Here is a 24909-nt window from a genome sequence, read left to right as displayed (position 1 = left end):
GTTACCCACGTGCTTTGAGAAATCAGAAGGTGGTAGGTATTAAAAAGATGAAAAGGTATCATGTCCCGTTCCCAGCATGGGTATAACAAAACATGCCCAGTCTTCTTGCGAATCTGGATTTCGGTTTTATTAGCATCCCTAACAGTAAAAATAAACCGGTTTTTTGTTGCTTAAAAAAAGTCTAATTCTATTTGTTAGATATCTTTAATACAAAACCAACTTTTTCTTCCATGTCTTCTTCCATTTGAAATCAGTTCTCTCCAGCACTTTGCTGCCCTGTTTGCAGGAAGAGGATTAGGCAGCCTTGTGATCGCCCCGCTTCCACAAGCAATTCCACCTTTTGGGGCTCTTCACCTTGACGGGTACCAGTGCAAGTTAGCCATCACAGGGACTCTGTGTTTTGGCCTTTCTTACAGTCTCATATGGATCAATGCAAAATTATATTTACAGGTAGTGAAAGGAAATATTATACATATTTTGTGGAAGGGGAAGTAAAGCATGGAGACTTACTCCTGTGCCATGGATGACTGTATTCTCTGTGTCTCCCCAAAAGAGGTCCTACTGCTTCTTTTAAAAAGTAAGAAATTCCATGTTCCTCTGACTCTGCCTAAGGAATGTAAGTAAATGCCATGTGAAGGTTACATGATTATTTTCTTGCTCAGATAATAAAAAGTCACGCTGTGATAAGGACTTGTATGCATTTCCATTTGCAATGCCTGATTATTTACTGATAAAATCCTGAACAAGTGGAGTGACTCTGTTCCAGTTGCTTTCAGTAACACCCGCCTTGTCAGCGCTAAAGGGAAGTCTTTTAACTCCTTCCTAAAAATATTTGGCTTCCCAAAACAAATGGTGGCAGCTTGTACGGCCAGCCGCCGACATGGCCGTTGGAGGCTTTTCCTGGGGAGGAAGGTGCCCGTCGCAGCCTCCTCCCTGCCAGGAGCCCGGGGCTGGCACGCCGACCAGCTGTGGCATGTGCCATCTGCAGGGAGATGGTCGTTGTGGAGCCTCAGAGACAGCCAGAGGTGCAAAGGTGGAATTTGGATGGGATCAGACACTTCTCAGTGGTGCCCGCTGACAGGACAAGGGGCAACGGGTACAAGCTGGAACACAGGAAATTCTGTCTCAACATGAGGGGAAAAATTCTTTACTTTGAGGGTGGCAGAGCACTGGAACAGGCTGCCCAGAGAGGTGGTGGAGTCTCATCTGAAGATACTCAAAACCCACCTGGGTGCGTCCCTGTTTGGCCTGTTCTGGGTGACCCTGCTCTGGCAGGGGGGTTGGACTAGATGATCTCCAGAGGTCACTTCCAACCCCTACCATTCTGTAATTTTGTGATTTCTCATCTCCATTTTTTCCTCTTCATATACTGAAATTTTAGCACATCTATGAATATTCATAATAGACTAGAAATATAATTGTTACAGGACAAAGTAAACTACAGCAGGACTGGAGTCACAAATGCATGCCCTTTCCAAGTTATTCAAATGGGGTAGTTACAAAGAAGTTAAACATTTACTCAGATTTCAGAAAAATTCTCATTTGTGTCTTGGAGAATCATTGACATTTACCCGGTAGTAATTTTTGAAACTATTTTTAAAAGCTATTATGGAACCTGAGCGTTTTGTAAAAAACTAAGTTTCTTTCCGTAATGGTGGCAGATGAAACTGGAAACAGGATCCAAATATACCCTAAAGGCTTAAAAATGTTGGGGCCTATGCTGCCTGCTGAAATGAATGCACTACCAACCCCTCAGCAAAACCATCACCCTCCTTTTTGCCAGGAGCACCGCAGGGGCCAGGGGCTCCCCGAGGGCCAGGACCACAGGGACAGTTCCTCAGGATTTTGAGGAATATCAGTGCTATTGGTTCGCAGTATGATTTGTGCAGTATATCTATGTTTAAAAAACTGTTTTTTAATTAGCAATACTGTGTCCCTCATAGTTTCCCAAAGCCTGTGAATGGAGGTGAGGTGGTGGGGAGAGCAGAATGAAGAATAGCCTTGAATCTGAATTTACACCAGGAGGGAAGGAATAGAGTTCAGGTCCCCCTTTTTGTCAGGCTAATGGGTATTTGCTGGTACTTGTGTCTAGTTTTTAACTGCTCTTTCAGGACACGTCTCTGCCAGTTCCCACTGGAGCTGACAGGTTTTTAATGTAATATTTTACCCGGTCATTTGAATTATTTTCTATGTGGACCAAAACGTCACATACTGTTGGAGGGGAACCCCTCCCGCCCCTAGTCTTTTCATCTTTCACTTTCACCTCTTGATTTAAACATCAGAATTAGGAATACCATTGGCAAAGTATTTTCCAAGCCTTCAGCGACCTGCTCCCTGAAGCTGCATAAAATAGCTTATTTATTTGGGTATTTCTGATTTATTTACTTATTTGTTTACAACACAAATGACAAATATTTTGTATGTGTGTACAGGTTTTGCATTTAGATTGAAACAGCATGGCTCTGTGTCGCAGGTTAAGTATCATATGGTGAAGTGTAAACCAGGATGTGTCACTGAAATACCAGTTAATCTGTTTTTCCCAGACCTATAATGTGTTCAAGAATATAATGCTCTTTTGTTGAAGTAATTCCCTGTAAGAATTTAAAAAGGATATAAGATTTTTTGTCTCCATGTAGAATGTTCAGCTGGTATCCTGCCACGTTATTAAATACGGATTAGAAATAGCATTGAGGTATTTAAACATAATTCTTGTAACAGGATAAATAGCTAATAGCATTTGGTTTCCTTGTGCGCTTGTGACCTGGTAATGTTCCCATTAACACAAACACAGACGGCATGAACTCTGTAGGCAGAATTCACAGCAGAAGGAAATTCGGGTTTTTGAACTAGTTGGTATAAGATTAAAGCCAGCGATCTGTAACTGGGCGGCATTTCCCAGCTCTGATTTTCACCCATGTTCAGTTAAAAGGTTCTTGGTTTTCTTAGACTACTGGCAGGTTTTTGCAAATAATCTTTTATATTAGAATTACAGAATGGATAAGGATTAGGGGGAGTGATCTTTTTGAGGGCTGTGTATTTTTATTCATTAGCCAGCATATTTCTGTTGTGGTTAAAGCGAACTTCAGGGGGAGTGGAAGGGGGCACTTCTGCAGCCATTCCCCTTTCCTTCTGCTTAAAACCTCCTCTTCTGAATAAACCAATTGCTTTTTTATTATTTTTTTTTACAAGCAATGGAGATTTTTTCACATCTCCATTAAGATAAAATGGCTTCTGTTTTGGAGGAGTGGCAATGATTACTTTGGAAAGTCTTGGTCACTGTGCGTGAGTAATACACATATAATTCATTATCATAGTGTACTAAAAAAGTAAACAAATAACGATGACCAAACGCAACGCCATTTTGAGAGAGACATAAAACAAGTATAATTCATGCAATACGGCAATTACTTGTCTAGGAGAACAATATTCCTAAATTGGGCAGGACTGGTTTAAACTCTACTAAATTGTAGATTAAGTTTTTCAGTCTTTGCTAGCCACAAGTTAATTTTCCTATTTATTTTTACATTTAATTTTCCTTGCCTTGCCCGTGTTCTCCTTGCCGTGCACAGTTCCTGGAAGCTTGCTTGTCGCCGTCATCTAAGTAAGCCTTGTAAAATAAGAGATAAAAAAGTAATAGTGCATAGATAATTACGATACAAAGTACTGTTTGTTGAAATAATTTTTCCAAGCTGTTTTAGGAAAAAAGTAAGCTGGCACAAGGGGTTACTGTATTCATGTGTTGTTGCTGGGGGCTAGGCACCTAAAAAACAGCAGAAAGGATGATTACATTGTCTTAAAGCGTTTAGTATCTGGCCAAGAAAAGGCTGTGCGTGATTGCTGCACGGTGACGCGCAGATGGAAACCTGGGAAAACGCTAAATTTTGCCCAGTTCTCCACCAGGGCTTGCTGGCCCCCTCCCTCGGTGCCCGGCTGCCGGAGATGCGGCACTGGAAGCACACCGCAGGCCGCTTCCCGGGTGGGCATCCCTGGGCGGCAGGAGCCTGAGGCAAAGGTCTCCCCAGGGAAACCTCTTTCTGCTGCCACCCAAATGCTGGTGCTTCCACAGGAGCATCCGATTTCCCTTTCCTCCTCCCCGCAGCGCAGGCTGAGAGGATCTGCTCGTGCAAGGAGCCTCCTTGAGACAGCTCTGCTTGGGATGGCCGGGGCTTAGTACTCAAACTATTTATTAATTATTTAAGCAAATTATTGTTGAGCTCGCGAAGCAGTGGATTCCTGGTTGCCAATTGCTTTTGCGTTATCACCACACGGTTATGGTGCTGTGGATGGTGGATGGTAGGTGGATAGATGCAAGCATCCTCTGTGCTTCATTAGTTGTCTTCCCATCAGGAGAGACACCAATGGTTTCTCTCTGAAACCAGGCCCGACACTGTCCCAGGTTATGCTAAAAACTGTAGTTACCAGAGTGGCTTTATTTTTAGGTAGCTGTAAGATCTCTCAGAAAATAAACCTGTAATTTGCATTTTTCCTGTATAATTTCATTTGATTTTAGGAAATTTTCAAAGAGCACTGTTGACTGCCTTTAACTGCCCTGTAGAAAGCCACAGCTGTAGCTGAAAATACCTGTGACAACGTGAAGGGCCTGACCCAAAGCTAGCCACAGCAGTGTGTGTAAAATCACAGAATTGGTTTACTTTTCTCTTTTGTAAGAGTGCGTGCACACATAAGTTTAATCTTTAATCTCTTTAATGTAAATAAGAGCGAATATTAGTAAAACCACAGCCTCTATAAATGTATTACCAAACATTGCCCATTTTAATCTTCACCTGTTCTCTCCTGTCTTTTGTTTGCTTTTACAGAAATATCATTTAATGGTTCATTTATTTATAATCTTTGTCAGAACCAGAAGGGCAGGGTGCAGGCAGACCCACTGCTCAGTAGAAATACGGGGCAGACTGTGATATCAAAATCAAATATAAATGGATGTTTCATCTAAGTAACAGGAGTGAGTTTGGGCCTTTTGTTTCTCATTATTTATAAAGTAACTGGACAAAGGTAAAAAGTTTATTGCCACAAAGTTGCTTCTTAATAAAGGAAAATTTCTTCCTATGCATCAAAAGCATTTAATTACTTACTAAGTAATTAAGTTAATGTCAGCAATAATTACTTACCCAGCAGACCGTGAGTAAGTAAATAATGCAGCAAAAGTTAGAATAAAGGAGCCTTTCTCTGCTCTGAAATGGCTGCTGGCACGTAGGGGAGAGAGGGAACCGAAATCAAAGGAAATTACAGCTTCAGACTCCTTCTCCCTTTCTGTCATCTAGAGACGATTAGCATTTCCAGCTGTATATAACCCCTTAAAGCTGCGACCACTGCTCACTACATAAAAACAAGGTCGAGGGAAATATCTCATAAAGAAACTCCAGCACGCTGTTAATCCCGCAACATGAACTGAGGACCAAGAGCGTTCAAAGAACCATTTCTAGCAAAGAGCCGTACTGAATATATGAATTATGAAATCTAATAAACAAAATCATAGTAAGTTAACGCAAAGCCTGCATGAAAGAAAGTATAGCATTAATTTCAGCAATCTAACAATGAGAAAAGCCTTAATAATGAAATTGTTAGAAGATGTTATGAAATGCTAATAGGTGACCCGTCCAGGAGACATAAATCTTGTCCAAGCTTCAGATGTTAAAATGTGAGGTAGCAAGGGTTTCGTTATTTCTGCAGGTGGGAGCTCAGCCGGAACTCACATTCCGTGCCAGAAGAGCCCATCAGCTCCAGGACAGAGCCCATCTTTTATTATCACTAATAATAGCTAGATAACTAATAAGGAGATGGCCACTAATGTACAGCTGCATCATTAAAAACACAGTAGACGGGTATATCTAAATTGTCGTCCTGTTTGTAGGTAGGCTCAACCTTTAGCCTACTACTTATAATCCGTGGTCACATGAAAACCAGTTTAATGGTCTTCTGTGGTCAGTTGGAGCTGTGCAGGTGAAAAGTTAATTCCTTTTACAGCCTTGCACCTACACTCGTTTCCTTTCATTCTCTTCCCCTTGGCATCTCTTTTTGGCCTAGCTTTGGCTAAAAGCCTTAATCTACACCGTGTTTTATAAAAAGACTTCCAAAAATGCTTTGGCATTCCCACATCTCTGCTAATAGTTTACATATAAGTTTTCTGTTTGTTTTTTAATTTAAGAGCAGTCTTTTGTTCTGTATTTGTACAGTGCTTAATTTATGGCACCTAGATGCTACTATAAAGGTCTACATTTCCCTGTCTCCGTGAGGAAAAAAAGGTAAGCTGGGCTACAAAATCCTCCTGTCTAAGAATTCCAGCCACATCTTTTCCATAGGTCTGTATTTGCACTAGTTTTGCAGCTGCTCTGTGCCCTGGTGCCTTCTGCTCCACATCTTGACACCCTTTAAGGCAGGACTCCTAAGAAATCATCTTTGTAGCCTCTTTTGTGGATAAGCATTAACATCTGATGGGTACAAACAACTGATGGGTTTCAGCAGTTGATCTGGCTCTTTGTCAAGAGGATTGGCTACGTGCATGTTGTGCCCCAGCAGTGGCCAGCCCCAGGGTCCCAGAGCAATCTCCTGATGTCTGGTCCAGGCACTCAGCGACTTACACCTGTCTTCTAGTGGGAGGTGTCCCTGCCCATGGCAGGGGGGTTGGAACTAGATGATCTTTACGGTCCCTTCCAACCCAAAACATTCTATGATTTTATGATTCTATGAAAGTTACTGCTCCTTATCACCAGCCTTTTGGTGGCTCATAATCTTCCAGGTAAGCTCATTTTTGAATCAACATCCCACCCTTTGATGGTATTGCTTTTTGCAGGTGGGAGACTTTCTCCCCATCCATTGCCGCTGCTGTTCTGTTAGATGACATTCTGGTACCATGTATTCCTATACCTTGTTCTGATGATTATCCACAATCAGGTCAGCTGGTGGCTGAGATACCTCCAGAGCCCTCTTGTACTCCCTTAGGCCTGAGCTGCTTCGATGTTTTCGCTGCCTGAGAGGATGCTGCTGCTGCAGCCATCCTGGGTTGCGTTTGGATCCTGTCCTCAAATTTGTGTCCCATTGCAGCTGAGACACTTGCCTTTTGCCACTGCTGTGTGAGGCTACTGGGCTGAGGAGAGTGTTTTTTCAGTTGCCATCCCTAGGATCCTTGCATCGCTCCTTGTATTCTGTAAGTTGGGCCGTTGTACCTGGCCAGTGGATGAATACTGTCCTGTACTAGCATGTGTCCATCCCTAGTTGTAGGCGTACATCAAACATACAGCATCAGCAGTTAATTTGCAATGATTTGCTTAAGCCACTTTAAATAAAATGCTATTTTGTGCTAATTGTAGTCCTGTTCTTCCTCAGAAGAGGGTAACCTCTGTCACCATTTACTTTTTTGCTGTCTGGCTAGTCTTAACACGTGGACTCTCTTTGTTGCCAACAGCATCCTACCCTGTCTGGTGTCTGGCTGGAGCTCGCTGTCAGAGATACCGTATCCATCATTTATTTCCTTTTCCAAGGAATCATTCAATTATTTTAGAGTGTAAACTCTGTTTGGGATAGCTGCTGCTGTTTAATGAGTATTTCCCCTCCATCATTACCCTGGAGTTTGCAACATGCATTATTTTCCCTTGGACACATTCAGTGGCGTGGCATGGCACTTGCCATCGTCTTGTCCTTGGAGTGATGTCCATGTTGTGGGCAAAGAAACAACGGTCAGCAAGGGACCTCCCAGCAGAGAACAGGTTCAAGCGCCTGCTGAAAGGGATCAGATCTCATCTTGACACAAAATGTTTTTTTTTTTCCTCTTGTGCTGTCACATATGCACATACATATTGATACACTTGTTAATTATACCGGAAACCTGATTCAAAACCTTGTTGCTGTGGTGGTTGGTTAGGAGCCCTTCTGATTGTCAGCTAGAAACATTCATGGCCACTTTGCATTCGTTTGTTTTTGTTTCAGCATCACCCCCAACTATCAGGGAAAAAAATCATACTTGCACTGAGTAATCACATCTTCCCTCAGTCTTTGCTTTGCAAGTCTAAACAAGAACAGATTTTCCTGTCCTCTGTTGTATAATAGGTTCCTCATCTTCATCGTCATCTTAGTAGCACTTGACTGAGTTTGTTTTAATCTTTCATGAAGGCGGAGGACCAGTTTTTTGCAGAGACATCTTCAGGACCACGTACGGTGTCTTGTGCTGTGGCTTGAACGCTGCCCTGCCTCCATGGAAGCGCCAGGTTTGATGTAACCTAAAGCAACGTTGCCTTTTCCCTATGGCTCCACCAGAGAGTTGGGTCAGACATACTGGGAATAACGCACTCTGGTCTTTTTTTTTTCAGCAGTTATTTCTAGCTGATAAGAAGTCTCCAAGGGTGGGATTCAGCTCACTTAAGTTAAATGAGATGCCTAAACTATGTAAGGCTATTTAGTGCTGTTCCCAGGAGAAAGCAGCACTACCAGTGGGCACATCATCCCAAGTGAGTGGGTGGGTGAGACAGGCAAGATGATGAATACTCAAGGAGTCTCTCTCGTTCTGTGTCTCTACTAACCAGAGACCTGTTTTTTCTGTCTGGCTCTATGTGACTCTTCCAGCTTCCTTGTGTAACATAACAGTCTGTACCCATTTTATTGTTTTTCCATTAACCCAGCACTTAGGGTTATCAGTTTGTGGGGTATTCAGTCTGTTCCAAAAAGCACTGGTGGTGCTGATGCTCTTCCTGCCTCCTGGGTTGCAGGCTCCATCTGCAGATCAGGACCTCCAAGGCTCCCTCCTGGACCAGTGCATGCTTTCATTTTTGTGAGGAGGAGGAAAAGAACAGGCAAGCCAACATGCCCGGTGATTTGAACCACTTCCAGCTGCCCAAGTGCTCTAGAAGACACGTGCTTTTTGGTTAATTGCATTCTGTTCTGTGCAGTGGGACTCTCTGCACTGCTGCCTCTCCCTGTAGCACGTGGCATCCATTGATCTGGATGGAGACGACTCCACGTTTCTGTAGCAAACCCAGGCTTTTCCCTCCAGGGTAGTAGCAGGTCATGGTCAAGCCAAGTGCACACAAATTGAGTTGTTGCTTCCTCCTCCAGAATTCTTTCCTGTAGTTCTGCCTGCATCTGTCTTCAGGTTTTGTGCAGCTTGCTGGTCTGGGCACATACCCTTTTTAATGTGTCCTCTTCCCTGAGTGCCTCAATTTGCAGGCTGGATCATTGAGATGTAAAGTCAATTGATGCTTTGCTCTGTTATTTCTCCTCCCCTACTGAGTGCACAGGACTTATAATGAAAGTCTGCTTTTTGCTGACAACAAAATTAATTCCCCTTGATCCAATGTAACTTGCTGCATTTCAGGTTGCCATTCAAGAGGCTATTTAGCAGATAAAAAACTTAAAGGACCTGTCCTTCTATTTGCAGTTGGTGAGTCAACTTGCTTGTTTAAAAGTTACAGGCGTGCCTAAATGCATTGACTGATTGTGACTTGAAAGAGAGGTAGGAGAAAGGGAAGAGAGAGGAAGTTATCCAGATGCTCCAGGGTCCATTTTTCAGCTGACCGTCCAGATTACTAATTTTGATTGCCCTGCATGATCTATTGCAACATGTCGGCATGGCTTAGCTTGGATGGGTGGTCATGGGGATCCTTTCAGTCTTGCACTGAATGACCTCCCTGCTGAGACCATACCTTGAACCACCCAAACACATGCTCGAGGACGGGTGTATGGAGTGAGAGCCTGTCTATGATGTAGCTGAAGGCTCCAGCCATGATGGTCTTTGCAACCCTAACTTGGTCCTTCTTATGTAGGGGGTGGTGGGTAGAGAAGGGGCTCATTTCTGCTGAGGTGGAAAAGGGCGATGCTTCCTACAGGGGTAGAGTTCAACATGGACACTCTTCTGATTGAAGATTCAGCTACTCAACTACTAGAAGCTGTTTGCATCGGAAGGAGGATGCTCAGCTTTTGTCCCCAGTGGCATTTGAGTCAGCAGGAGTAGACTTCCAGCTTCAGCAGGAAAAAGGGGCCTTACAAGTAACATCGTAGAAGAGGATGGTGAAAGTCAAACCACCTCTTCATTCTTTGGAGAAAACATTTTAGTATACTTGCTCCCTCCTCCCCCTGTATGCTTTTTTGTCTTAGCACTGTAAATAGAGAAAGAAGTTAATTTTAGCAGAATGCTTCTAGTTACGTTTACTGTTGCCTCCTTAACCTGAAAGCTTAATTAGGGTTTAGGACAAAAAGTGTGTTATTGAACTTGCGTGTTCAAAGTTGTAATCCTTTAAGTATGTTTGCTGTTCTCTGAACCCTGTAACACTGTTCAAGACAAAAGATAGATGTTATTAATATTTCTAAATATAAAATGAGATACATTTCTTTTTAAAACTAAACTCCTAATGGCACACTTCAATATCAAGGTGCTTATTTTGCTCTTAAAAAAGAGAGAAAGTGAAGGGGAAATTAATTTTTTTACCTGAAGGAGTGTCCAATCTGTGTTTAACACAGCTTTCTCATTGAACTTCACTGTTGTGGATGTTAGACAGAGCAAGAGTCTACCCTGGCAAGTACCAAAAATAAAATTTATGTGCGGGAATCTCAACTACCAACCACACTTTCACTATGAATATTTCTGCTGTTTGGCTGAGAAATTAAACAGCAGCTGGAAACATCTGTTTTATGTGTTGGATATTAGCGGATAGGCAGAGCTACATGACTGTTTAGAAGTATTGGAATAAAAAGTGGCAAAATTTTTACTTTGTCCATTAAAATGTATTTTAAATTACAGATGCTTCATCTTAAAACTTAGCCTGGAAGTACAATTTCAGCATCCCAAGTACTCTCAAGAGTGCCATTACCAAAAAGCAAGGTATCTTGCTGCGGAGGTGGCTCCAGGGGAGAACCTCCCATGATGAGATGTGCTGATGTCGGAGGCTGCCACTGCACATTGCTCCGAGAGCAGAAGTCAGGATTTCCATTTCCAGCCCAGTAGGTGGCATCAAAAGAGTTCTCTAAAATTCAGCGTTTGGGTGTTCCTGCCCTAGCTTTAGGCCACGAAATGAACACTGGTTAGATAGAGAAAATTCCAGGTAATCTGTCTCTTCCTCGCAAAAAAGCTTTGCTTTAAACATGATCTGACCCAAATGATATGCCCGTGGTGCTTCTGTGCCTAACATAGAATATCATATGTTATTAAGTGCATTATACTTGCCTTCAGTGAATCCAAATGACTTGTAACTATATTTTTATTGCATTCATAACTGAAGTAATATTGCCGATTTTGTGGTTTTTTCAGTGTTGTGATACTATAGGAATCTGCATGAATACTGTAGCAGGCATCAAGAATGTAAACCACACTTGGTACCCTCAAGGAGTAGATGCTTTTTTAAAAAATTAATTAAAATAATGTATCTGTCATGGCACGCTAACAGAACATGGTTATGTCTAGAAAATAGACATTTTCTGGTGTCGCTGCAGTGAAGGCCACATGCTTCTCAGAACCTGTTGCCAAGGCTGAAGGAGGTCTAGTGGGAGTATGTGAGCTAGTGGGAGTATGGGAGTGCAGTCATACAGCTTCCCTCTCTCTTTCTGCCTGTGATCTTATAAAAGTGCTCTTAAAAAAAAAAATGGCTTGGGCACTTCATGGTAAGCCAGAGGGATTTCCTCTCGGGGACGAGGAGGAAGGGGGAGGCACTGGGGGCTCCTCTCCCCTTTCTCCTTGGCCATCCTGCAGCCAAGTTCAATGGTTGGTCCCGGCGGTGCCGTAGGGCAGGAAGCAGAGCTGTCGGCCACGGGGGCCTTTCTTCCATTGCCACTACATGTGCAGAGCTGGTGGTGGCTGCCCATAGCAGCTGCTGCCGTCAGGCTGGCATTGCAGGGCTTAGATCAGGGCAAGAGTCGGTGCTAGGAATGCAGTGGGCTCAGTTAATCCGTGCCAGTGCCGAACAAATGAGGCTCTGGAAGGAATTAAAGCAAAATAGCTGTTGGTCTTGAAAGTCGCACCCAGCCTTAAAGTTGTTTCCCACAGGCGGCCCGAGCTTGCGAACTCCTTGTGGTTTTTCAGGCAGTAGTTTTGAGCCGGTTGCTGTGGTTCCTGTTCTTTGACAGGAGATCAAATGCGTTGTGAAAAAGGAGAGGGGAACTATTGGTGTGGTATGAGAAGGAAGAGCACACAAAAAAACTGCCTGATAGCTGAGGATCAAGTAAGGAAACTTGGAGGAAAGTCCCAGGTCAGCCTGAGACAGCCAGCTCAGCAGAACAGGCAGGGGCAGATCCACGATGCTGGTCCCAGCTGGACGGTTCCTTGTCTCCCATTAGGCAGCGGTTCTGCTCTACTTGCTGGATAAACCTGCCTCTTAGCCAGCATAAATACGGGAAAGGACGTAACTTAGCTCCCTCGTGTCAAAGAAAGAAAATGGAATTGGAGTTCAGCTTTTGGGAAAAAAAAAGTTATGCTCCTTGTTCTCCGTTTTATTGTAGCTTCAAAGGGATTATATAATTATATGAAAACAAATAAAAGAGTCTGCTCATTCTGAACTGTTTCTTTCCTGCTTAACCTTCAAAAGGAAACGAAAAGTCCAGGAAAAACAAATTCCACTCATCATGATTTTGAAGACACAGAACATTTGAGGTCAGTAGAAGAACCTTCAAAAACCTGGTTCCTAAGACGTTTGGACAGAAACAGTTACAAAACAAATTGTTACAACATCTCCAGGGGCAGAGCAGCTCCAGCTCAGGGAGGGCCCAAACTACTGGTTTAAGAATGACACACAGTGTGTGACTCCTGGGTAAAGTCACTATAATTATCGTCTTGCTATGGATGAGGATGTGGAGGCAAGTGACCTCTTCAAGGCTACTCAGAAAAGCAGAGCTGCTGAACCGAGGTGGCAGCCACAGCTCCAGAAACTGAATATAGTTCTTTTGGGAACCTCTTTAATATCTCGTGCATAAGGTCTTGCTGCCTAGTGAAATTAGCCTAGGGCATGATGATGGTCCTACCTGTGAGCTTAAGTTGTGGAAAGAAGGGTGTGGAGAGCTTTTCCCTTTCCCAGCATCTTTGAGTAAGACCCAGAACAACAACAACAAAAAAAAAGACTGAAGAGAGTGTGGAACAGTGAAAAATGAATGATAACAGGGAGTGTAGGTTAATAATCCCATTGAGTAATGGCAAGTGATTATGGAGAACCGTCATAAGTCAATGCTGTCACAATATACAACCGCTGCCTAGGGCTCTGAAGGCTCTGAACAAAAGCTTCTATGCACGGCCCAACATTTTTCTACTCTGCAGCAACGGCTCTCTTAATTGTTTGATTAATGAACTCATTAAATCCCAGTATTACTAGAAAAAGCATATTGACCTCCCTGACCGATCACAATTAAAACGTAAATGCCACTTATTCAAGACAGTGGTTAGCCATCTATTTAAGCAGCAGAAGAGCATAAAACCCAGCTCTGTGTTTTGGGGATTTGTCCCACTTCACCCACAAGAGCTGGATGTTAAGAGAGTGTCGCAACAATTGCAGGTGGAGGCCAACTTGCAGCATTACTTACAATTACAGCAGCATTTGCCTGGTTATTAAGATTATAACCAGCCTGGAAACACAACCCTCCATTGAATCAACAGCAAGAGAGTCACGCTGACTTCACCGGAGTTAAGATTTCACCCTGCATCATCACTAAGCCCAACAGCGAGGAAGTGTAATTAAATTCTGTGTGTGTACCAAGCACAGCTCAAAGTTACACATCCCTGAGCACTGCTGGGGATGGAGAAAAATGCAGGGAGTTTTGCTCCCAGGCTGCAATGCCCATAGCTGCACTGTCTTCCTGGGGGTGTTAATATGGGTCTTTTTGGGTTCTCTTACTGCTGCATGGTGTCCATGCAAGGTAAGGTGTCAACACACAGTCTCACTTCTGCAAAAAGGCCACCCTTGCTTTGTTGGAAAGTACATTATTGTACGATGATGGCATACTTCAGCTGTTGTCGTGTTGCTCAACACACAGCTATAAAGCTATTTCAGTGTCCCAGCTCGTGATTTTTGAGTGGCTGGTGTCGTCATGGCAGACCCTCTGTTTGGAAACTTGAACAAACACCTTTGGCTTGTGTCACTGGTGCTTTTATGTCCAGTAGGAATTCTAGATCCCCAGATTAGATGAGCTGAGTTAGGAGAACACAGTTGTCTCCTGTAAGCCAAAATGCAAGTTGACGTATCTAAAGGCATTTTAGGTAGCTGCATTCACCCTGTTTTCCACAGCAGACCACAATACCCACATTCCAGGCTTTCAGCAAAGGTTATAAGAAACTGTAGCATCTTTGAGCTGCCAGGTCAAACCACATCAAGTTCTGAATCAGATTTGGTGTTTAAGGTCTTGCAGGCACTTCAGACTGCTAGTCACTGTTACAGTAGGGAAAGGTTTAATCACTGCTTGTGCTATTGTGTGGGCTACTGTAATTTGCCTCCAGCTCTGAAGAACTGAAGGAAACCTGGAGGTATCCACCACCAGCCCTGGCGTGGCTAGTCTAGAGGTTTGTCCTCCCTTCGCCTCTCAACCAGCACTCAAGCCCCTGGGGACTAAATGGCTTTCAGCTTCCTAAAGTTCAATATGGTTCACCAGCTTCCCAGTTGTCCCTACTTGAATGGCTGCTGCCTCTTTTACTGTAGGACCTCATCAGCCAAGGCTTTTGACTGAGTAACTCTGGAAGATCTGCCTGTTGTTCTCAGTCCAGGCACAGCAACCCAAGAGAACATGGCCCCGTCTTAGACATTGGGATGTGCTACACAGCCGGGATAGCATGGGCTTTTAGAATAGATTTAGATTGATAAGTTGCACCAATGATTTCACGAGGAAACTGCTCAGAAGGTTTCCTCCTTAGCCTGTGAGAAGGATCATGGACGCACCAGAAATGGAGAAACACCCAGGTCTCTGTGAATTCATTTTCTGCTGTAAAAGCCAAGTTCTTACCATAACCACTGGGGACAGCAAAGCTGGGCAAACACCGCAGCACTTCACTAGAGACCGTGGTACCTGCACTGCACAGAACACAGCTAGTTCTGGTGAACCACAGAACACATCTGATCTAGTTGAAGATGTCCCTGCTTACTGCAGGGGTGTTGGAGCGGATCACCTTTAAAGGTCCCTTCCAACCCAACACATTCTATGATTCTATGACAGCAGTACACTGTTAATGTCCCTTGTAGGCAGCATGGGAAGGGAGACAGCACAGTATGTGAAGGTCAGATGCCCTTTGAGCTTCATTGTCATGTTTAACACCATCAGAACTAGCCCATAGAAGTAGTCAAGAAGTACCAAATAAAAATCAATCATCTTAGTCATTACAGTTTGCAGAGCATTGCTGTAATCAACGATGCTTAATCCTGTTTTACTCAATTCCTTGGTGTTCAAATTTTTTTTTTTTTTATTTTTTTGTGAAAGGTTGCTAGCAGGGAGAGACATGAAGGTAAAAGGCTGAGAGGCTGTTTGCTATTTTAGCCATTGCAAAATAGAAAATCAGTAGTGCTGTAGTAAATTTTCCTACCAAGTAGGTACGGACGTTAAAAAGTTTGCATTTAGAAACAACAGAGGAGGTTGCTTCTGTAACTTCCCCAAGGCTGCCAGTCCCTCACCTTCCTGGTTGCCTATTTGTCATTCCATTTATGGACAAATTGGGACTCAGTGCCTGCTTCACGCCTGCCTTTGTCAAGGTAACACATCTGTCCTGACCTGGGTCTCTGACTCTACCTGTGGACATTTCCCCAGAAGAGCAGGCTGGGGCTGCTGTGTCCGGCTCCCTGAAATTTACTGTCACCAGGGTGATGTGGGACAAAATGAAGCAACAGCTGTGTTTCCTTAGCTCCACCAGTAAAAGTTAGACAGAGCCAAAATGTTAGTATTTAATAGCCATCAGAAGATTGTAATTGATCAGGAAAAGTTCACCCTGCTGTCACTTTTGATCACACAGCTGTTCTTGAGCACAGGACTATCTGCAAAGTTCTCTGAATGGCACATGAACCCTGCTGAGATAACTTAATTTTTCCTATCAAAGACTGAATGAAAATATCAAAGCAGTTGTAGGAACTCTTTTTTTTTTTTCTGAACACTTGTTCTTTCTTTCCCCAGACCATAGCAATCTCTTACTGTAAGACTATTTCTTCACTGGCTTAGGTTGATGGTTTAAATTCCTCTGTAAGAAACTCTTTAAGACACCAAAGCACAGGTTGGTACCAGGTTTGCTGCTGTCCCCTCAGTGTCCTGCTCCAGGGGTTTCCCTGGGAGCCCGTCTTGGGTGAATGGCTGGCTGTTGGCAGCACAGCTTGTCTGCGGGCAGGGGGTGGGACGTGGTTGCGGCAGAGCATGAGGGGCAGCTGGAAAGGAGCTGACGGGAGCCAGCCCATCGCCAGTCGTATCTGCCTGCCTCCTCCAGACACGGCACCTCCAAAACGACATCCCCTGACTGTTGCTTCTCCCCTGACTGCTCTTCTCCCCTAGTACTGAGAGGGCCTGGGATACCCATTGCTAGCACTCCGGGGTCACAGTAACACCCTTCACCCCCTTTTTACCTTGTGTGGTGGGTAAAACATGACATAAGAGTCAGAATGGTAGTGACATGTATTTAGTCTATGATAAGCACATGCTAGCAGCATTTGTAATTGTGTTCTTATGAAATATGCAGTAGTTTTCTGTCTTCCTGGTGCTGTAAACTGTACAGTGCTGGAAAGCAGTGCTCTGAGTAGGAGGAAAAATACAATAGTAGCTTTTGACCAGCTTTCATTTTTGCCTCCTACAAAACAAGGCTTTTCTAACACAGCCGTCCAGCGGTTCTAGCATTTCTAAAAGTTTTCATACCCTGGCAGTGTTTAAAGCAATAGGCTATTCTGGTTTTCATTGCCAAGAAAGCCAGTGGTTGTCGCAGTACCCCAGGCAGAAAGCAGCAGAGAGTTATCAGAGGAGAATCCTTCAAGTCGATAGGAGTGTCGCTCCTCCTACGTCCCTCGAGCTCCATGGCAGAAACCTGCCTGCTCCAGACCAGGTGCTCATTTCCAGACATAGAGCTCTTTGTGAAGGTGAGCTATGCAACGGCAATGTTTGTTTATGGAGAACTTTTTACTATATGTGAGATTCATTTGATAGCGTTGAGGAAGGTAAAAGAGCAAGTAGAACTGGTTTCATTAATGTATGTTGTTTGGTTATAAGGTCTTCAAACCTTAATGAACTAACCTATTAACTAAGGAAATGATACACCTGGTTTTTTACTTCTGTGCCCTTACATTTAATCTTGAGTTTTAAAACTCTGCTTTAGGAGAATCATATGAAGGGCTTAAAAGTTAGGCCTCTGCTCTCTTCCAACAATGTTGCACGAAGCCTAATTTAACCAATAGCAACTACGCAAGACTTTGCCTTATTTTAACGAAGCCTTTTAACAAAATGCAATGCAAAGGACATGAGAGCAGCACTTCTGTGGTGACTTGTATGGTGAGCTGCCCTTCTTGTGCTTTACATTGATACCTGATGATTCGTTTAGCCAAAAAGAAAAGGCCATCATTACAAGGGCATGTGGAAAAAGAGGATATGGCCACACTTCAGTCTTAAAAGTGGGAGCCTTGAGTCTAAAATGAGGAGGGATTAGCCGGGGGATGTGGCATTTGTGCTTCATTAGTCCTCAGTTCAGCAAAGCACAGAGACGGGTGGGCTCAGCTGGAGCAAGGCTGCCGCCGAGCTTCCCTCCTTCTCTGGGGTCCCCACAGTTGTTCACTTTGAAATTCTTAATCTTTTGATTTATGCTGTTTATTCCCTTCAGTGCTTTAGACATTACGTCTCAATTTATGCTGGTAAATCTTTCTCTATTTGTTTCCTGCGATCATAAACGGATTTAACTTGTTTTAATCTTGCAGTGACTTAAGTAGATTTATGTTCACATAGACAAATGAGGCGGAGACTATTTCCTGTGGCAGGACTGCTGTGATTTCAATTTTGTTTTCTATCTGATGGCAATATTCATTGTGCATTTTAATGAAAAACTACATCTCCAAGATGACAGGATTCTTTTTCATATCTATGTGCATGTTTGGAGGAGGATATAAAGAATCTTTGCATGAAGATATGTATTAGTAGAGATGAGTAACATGCTATACATACTCTTAGCAGATCTGGGTTTTCTACTTTCCTACTGCATCTGCTATCAAAATTTGCTATCATCACAGAAGTATGTATACCTTTTTTTTTTTTTTTTAATTGTAGGCTGGCAGTGATGGAGAAAGTATTGGAAATTGCCCGTTCTCTCAGCGTCTCTTTATGATTCTGTGGCTAAAAGGTGTCATATTTAATGTCACAACTGTGGATTTGAAAAGGTGAGATTGTAACCGGAGTTCTCATTTTCAGAACAACTTTTCCAAAATGGTGACTTTTAAAGGGTGACTCTCTTCTGATAGATTTGAAATGCGCACTGTGACTTGGCATGACACCAACAGTCTGGGTGCCTGATTCCTCTTTAGGGTTCACTAGTATAAAGTGGACTAACTCCTTTGAAGCAGTTGAGGTTTTAATCTGTTTTGCAGCAGCTCTCTGTAACTTCAGACAAACTTTTTTTTTTATTTGTTTTTAAGCATTTCAGAGCACATTCAGGTCTGGGCTAGTGAATTCTCACGCTGTTGGTGTGAGGCAGCTGGCTAAGTTTTATTTTGTAAGAAAGATGTAGAGTAGCCTGCTATTTTAAAGGTGAAACAGTTCGTTGCAGTTAGCTGTAGAAATAGCAAAACTGGTCCCTGTCGTGATTAACCCCATCTCCTTCCTCCCGTCAGAAAGCCTGCTGACCTGCAGAACCTCGCCCCGGGAACAAATCCCCCCTTCATGACATTTGACGGCGAAGTGAAAACCGATGTCAATAAGATCGAGGAGTTCTTGGAAGAAAAACTAGCGCCTCCACGGTACCGTATGCCTGGCTGTGTTTAGCCCCTCACGGCCCTTGAGGGCGGTCAGTGAGTGACCGAAACCCCTTGGTTTCGGTGGGTCAGGCCCTTGATGAGCGGCATGGGTTATAATTGCGAGGGTTGGGGCGGGGGCAGCTGGTCTGGCCATCGTGGTGGAGCTTTGTGGGAGGGGTAACTTTTGGAGTGAAACAGCGCTGAAGCCTGGCACCGTGCCAGGAGTGTCCCCAGGGTGTCCCCGAGATGCCGTCTGTGTTCCTCTCACTGCCCTCGCCTCTGCCCCAAGTCCGCTGCTTGTGCTGCCGCAAGGAGGGAAATTCGAGGCATGAAACCCACCCCGCTGTGGCCAGCATGTGCAGAAACCTGCGTGCCGCTGTGGAAAACTAACCTCTTTTCCCCCACTTGTGTTTGTTTGAGGTGTCCCCCTTCGCACTGTACAAATCATTATGCTTACTGGGAGCAAGTAGCTGGAAGAAAAGGGCAGTGGAAGCCTCCCACATGGCAGACGTGCTGGGGCTCATTTCAAGTGGCTGGCTGCGCCCATCTTAGCACGCAGGTTCCGGACTTCTCCTTCCCCACCCCAGCAGCTCTTCCCACCTCTCTCCAAACTGTCCCCACGGTCCCACCCATGGACAGCATCATGTCCACCACCCACCCACCATCTCTCCCCCAGGACAGCAGTCCCCACCATGGCGCTGCCTTCTCAAGCCGCCAAACCTGACCTAAACCAGGCAAGCAGCTGCTCCCCTCCATTTTTCCCTTCCTATCTGCCCCTGGCAACAACAGCTGCCGGACCAACCGGCCGCTCTGAGCTTGCTGATGGCCAGGCGAGGAGGTTGGGAGCCTGGAGCAGGCGCTGGTGTGAGCAGGGACTTTCCCTCCTCTCCTCCTCGTGGCAGGAGCCACGCTCCATGCAGCCTCACCTCCAGTGGACGAGGCCTGTGCGAGGCACTGGGCTGCCTGGGCAATATCTGCAGCCACAACCGTCATTTCCCACCCCCCTCAGGAAAAGGAGGTCATCCACATGATTTAACCATGTGGTTTAAATTTGCACTTGCTAAGTGATTTTTGGTTCAGGATGGTTCCCTTTGAGAGTCCTGTGTGGCCGTATATTGTGAGGCTGCAGTGTCAATAATGTATATTAAATAATTAGTGGAGATGAAAATAAAGGCTACTCATATAACTTCTTTTCATTTCTTTTTACTCCTCAGGTATCCCAAACTTGCACCGAACCACCCCGAGTCTAACTCTGCAGGAAATGACGTGTTTGCAAAATTCTCTGCGTTCATAAAGAACCCAAGAAAGGATGCTAATGAAAGTATGTGCTGCAGCCCTTTCATCAGCCCTGGTAGTTGCTGGAAGAATTTAGAGCTACACAATTCTAGCATACTGTGCTGGAGATATCCCATTTACAGCTTAAGTTAAACAGTCGTTTTCCAGAGCATAAAGGCTGTGGAAATCCATGCCTATTCACTCTCTGCTCTGGGGATTCCCAAAATTAGTTTAGGCAGATACCACTGCCAGCACGGGAGCACCGGCTCCAGCTCCTCCTTGTTTGTTCAGCTCTCAAGCCTGTAACGCTGCACCTTCCCAACAGCTCCGCTAAAAGCACAGCCCGCTTGAGCTGAGACCTTACCTTCCCACTCCATTTGTGTAAGCGATGAGGACTCTAGCCCCGTGGCACGTCTCTCTGGAGCAGGAGCTTCACTACTGCCATGCGTTAACTACTCTCTGTCCTCTAGGTCTCAGCCCTGTTCCTCTTGCTGTTGCCTTCTCCCCTCTCCCCAGTGGCACTGGGGCACCACCAGCCTACGAAACCCCCAGCCAACCCTTGCCAGCCCCTGCTGCCCCGACCCCACTCCTGTGCAAGGAGCACAGGACTCACAGGCCAGTTTCCCGTATACCCCAAAGTGGCATCCTGGTGGCTCGCCGTCGTTGCCCCCAGCCTTGCTGTCCTGCTTGTGGGCAGGCACTTGCCCTGTGGCTCCCAAGGCAAGAGCCAATGTGAAGGCAGAGCCGCTCTGCCGGGCCACTCTGCAAAAGCACACCCCGCAGAGATGTCTGCGGAGCCATTTCTGGTAACACAGCCCCAGTCTGGTTTTTCTCAGAAGCCCCTTTAGCTACTTAGGGCTCTTATCCCAGCATTAAGTTTTAAGCTTTGGATAAAGGAATTGCAGGAGTTGGCATGGCCGGCTGTCTGCGAGCTGGGTTGGTGCCAGAAGACAGGATGCAGGAGTCGCCTTTCTGCTTGGTGTCAGAGAGACCTTGGTACAGGCTTGAATGACGTTTTTATTGTCTTAACCTAGATTTGGAAAAATCTTTGCTTAAAGCCCTGAGGAAGCTGGACAACTATTTAAATAGCCCCTTGCCTGATGAAATTGATGCTTACAGCACTGAGGATATCACTGTTTCCAGCCGGAAGTTCCTGGATGGAGATGAGCTCACCTTAGCGGATTGCAACCTCCTACCAAAGCTCCATATAATCAAGGTTTGGATTTGCTTTTTAGCTTCCTGGAGAGAAGTGCGACACAGAAGCTCAAGTCCTTTTCTAAAAGGCGGAGAAATCCTTTATCTGTTCTGAGGCCACACAGTAGCTGTGTAGGGACACTGAATGCTAATGCACAAGGCCATTTCATTACAGCAAAGCTAGGCTGATCCTCAAATGGGTGACTCTGGAACTAGAATATCTGGTCTCCTATCTGGGCTGTGACTGCAGTGGCTAAGCCTCCCACAAGTATGAAATGAGTGCTGTATTCAGTGCTGTAGAGAGCTGTTTTCATTTCCATTTCAGATGCAAAGTGCCATGGACCAGTAAGGTTAAATTATTTTGGCCCTGCCAATTCGAGAAGCCATCAAAAAATGAAATTCAAACGTGTTTCTCCCACCTTTAATGCAAAATTCTTGCTTTGTTGAATATCACCACTAGTACCACTAACGCTGGCAGGGTAGCCACCACCCACTGCCTTCCAGCCAAGGCTCCCAGCCTCTTCTTGCAGGGCTGTGGAGCGTCCACACACACCTAATAGTCCTGGTGACTGAGATGTCTGGGTGTTGTCACAGCCCATCCCTGGTCTACTCTGGAGCCCACCAGGCTCTGGAAGAGATATGGCCACACTGGAAATTCATCGGTTTTCAAATAAACAGAGAAGGTCGCTTCAGAAATTTCCCTTTTGACTACTATTTTGCCAGAGGAAGAGTGGATGGAATTGCTTTCTGACACCTCCACAAGTGAAAACATTCCCCAGAGATGTCCTGGTTGAACCTATTCCAGGGAGAGCAGCAAGGGAACGAGCCCTTTCCCACACCCACGCAAAGCTCAGGCACAGTGAAGCGTGAGAGGTAGCTGGGTCAGCAGAGAATCACCTTGTGTCAGGTGAACGTCTGAAGGATGATGAAGGATGAACATCACACCATCCTTGCTGGCCAACAGGGAGGGATTGGTTATTGGGCAACAGTTGTTTTCCCTAGCCATTTGAAATTTAGTATTTTAATTCAAGTTTTCCCTTTCTGTTTCAGTGAAAGTATCCAAGTGTGGGCCAGTTTATTGCTGTAAGATTATTCTGTTAATTCTGGTTTATGCTAGCTCTTTTGCTGTTGCGAGCCGCATCTCTTCCAGGTGTGGTCTACTGGCCCACATAGCTCTGCATAGCTCTAGCAGAATATTTATACCAAATAAATCCTTTTAAGTGAGTTAGCTTGTTAGTTAGCTTTCTTCATCCCATGTCTTCTGTTTTTCTTTTGTCTTTCCTTTTCCTTTCCCCCTACGTTGCATATAATGACAGAATTACACATTAAAAATTAAAAATGTGCATAAAGAGTAGATTTGGTGCTTGGGGTTTTTTTGACCATGTGTGTAATGGTATTTTTCTTTTTTCTTTTAATAAAAGGTTGTTGCAAAAAAATACAGAAATTTTGATTTTCCACCTGAAATGACAGGGATTTCAAGATACTTGAACAATGCGTATGCAAGAGATGAATTTACAAACACTTGTCCTGCTGATCAAGAAATTGAGTACGCGTATTTGGATGTTGCAAAGAGAATGAAGTAAACAGAAGAAGCCTCTGTTCTTTATTACTTCTGAGATTTAGATGGGCACCAGCCAAGATGGAAAAAACAAAAGCCAGCATACATTCTGCAGTGTAATTTTAAGTTCTGCTATTGGCCAATCCTTCTTTTATAATGATTGTATAGCATTATTTGCTCATTCTTAAATTATATACATATATGTTTGTGTGTCTGTACAGATGTCTGCACACATGAACGTCTGTTGTGCATTGCAAGTTAAAGGCATCAGTCAATATTAAAGCATTTGTTGAAGTTAGGGAAACAGTGTAGGTCACACAATTATAGCAATACTACAGACTAGTGACTTATGCTAAATTGCTGAATTTTGAGAAGAGATAGCCCTGTTTCTAACACGCATTTAACCTGTCATTATTGCTGCCTCTGATCTCTGTTTCACAGTTGTTGCCAAACTTCACGGTTACCGGGAGGGTTTCTGTTTGCTTCTCTGCAAGCCTCAGAGGGCCACAAGCCAGCAGTTAACCCAGGAGAGAGGCCAGCTTGTAGGTGGGACCACACCTGACGTCCCAGAAGCCCTCTCCTCTGTGCTAGAGACCTGCAGGGCAGGTCAACAAAGAATGACTCCTTTTCACATTGTGTGAGTCTGCTTTGGTATGAAAAATAAATAAGTAAATAAAAATTCCTGCCTTCTCTCTCAGGGCTGCATAACCCATCAAACTTCCCTCCTGATGGTCCCTAAGAGAGGAACACAGACTGTCACTGGCCTGTGGCCTATCTGATAGTAGATATTTGACAAGGGAGGTGGGAGAGACTTTGTCACTGTAGACAGAAGAAATGTGTGAACATTTGTCCCCAGCTACTGACGTAGGATCTTTCTTGGTCGTCCTTCCATGACTCTCATTTGGTTTTGGAAAGCAAAGGGGAGGAGAGGGTCTAAGAAAGAAACAGTCCTTCTATGCTTCCTTTTCCTGGTTGAGCTTCAGCATATTGGCTTTCCCAGGGCAGCTGTTAGGACTTCATTACTGAGAGCTTTACAGCTGATAGATACCTGGTATCTATCAGATATCTACCAGAACATCTATCCATGTATCTATCAATCAGGCATCCATCAGAAACAAGGTAGACCCACCTCCTGCCTTAGGCGGGGGGCGTGGATTAGATGAACCCCTCCAGCCTTGCATGAGCCCGTGTTCAAGGCAGCCAGTACTGATAAGAAACACCCTCTAGCATCAGGGAGAGCACTATTAGAGACGTATGGACTACAAAAAGTGATCTCCACAGCTGCTTTCTGCTGAGCAGGCTCTCAGCAAGCACACAAGAGTAGAGGATGCAATGCTTTAGTCATAGGGTCACCTGGAAGTTTCCTTCTGATGGATTTTGCCTGTATGAACAAAACAGATGTGAAAATGGCTAAAAATAGCCTTTGTAGCACCTATATCCGCAAAAAGATTGTTGTAGACTAGTCATTCATCCTTGTCCATGTCAAACACACGCTTGCTTTCTAACAAAGCGTTTAAGGTAGTAGCCGGTGTCAGATATGTTGTGTCTGTGATATCTTCGTCTTACAAACTACACAGTTCTGATGCAAATGTGCTATTATCACAATTATTTGTAAGCGTTGTTCAATATGCAGTTTTAGTTTGCCTTTAGAGAAAACAGACACAATACCTTTCCCCTCCCGCCCTCAATTGTGAATTCTTATATCGGGGTTGATAGCTAAGCAGTGACTCATCACATATTACTAACTGTTACTTTGTATTTTCAAATACATACATATATATATATATATAAAATATATAAAAAATTAAATCTGTATGCTCTTTTCATATGCCTTACAAATTTAAACAGAAAATATACAAATTCATAAGTATTTGGAATGGTGTTCTGTCTTTATTTCCTTGTCAATTTCCTGGTAAGATGCATTGCAACAGTGGGCTGGATTTTAAGAAATAAGAGGCAAAATTTAAACCAGCTTTGATTTTGGAGGAATCATGTATGTCATGGACC

At 44.2% G+C, this 24909-nt stretch overlaps 1 protein-coding gene across 1 annotated transcript in view; it reads left to right on the top strand.

Moving 5' to 3' along the window:
- Positions 1–24669, top strand: part of CLIC6 (chloride intracellular channel 6) — a 34800-nt gene extending 10131 nt beyond the window's left edge. The window contains exons 2-6 of the mRNA XM_054188398.1: positions 18193–18302; positions 18753–18878; positions 20090–20196; positions 21185–21366; positions 22766–24669. Of these exons, the coding sequence (XP_054044373.1) occupies positions 18193–18302; positions 18753–18878; positions 20090–20196; positions 21185–21366; positions 22766–22927 (687 nt within the window). The 3' untranslated portion in view covers positions 22928–24669. The remainder of the gene's footprint in view (positions 1–18192; positions 18303–18752; positions 18879–20089; positions 20197–21184; positions 21367–22765) is intronic.
- The last annotated feature ends 240 nt before the right edge of the window (positions 24670–24909 follow it).

This window comes from Rissa tridactyla, chromosome 1 (genome assembly GCF_028500815.1).
Source record: "Rissa tridactyla isolate bRisTri1 chromosome 1, bRisTri1.patW.cur.20221130, whole genome shotgun sequence".
NCBI classification, from domain to species: Eukaryota; Metazoa; Chordata; class Aves; order Charadriiformes; family Laridae; genus Rissa; species Rissa tridactyla.
Note: the sequence above shows the minus strand (reverse complement) of the source record. Positions and strands in the feature narration are given on the sequence as shown.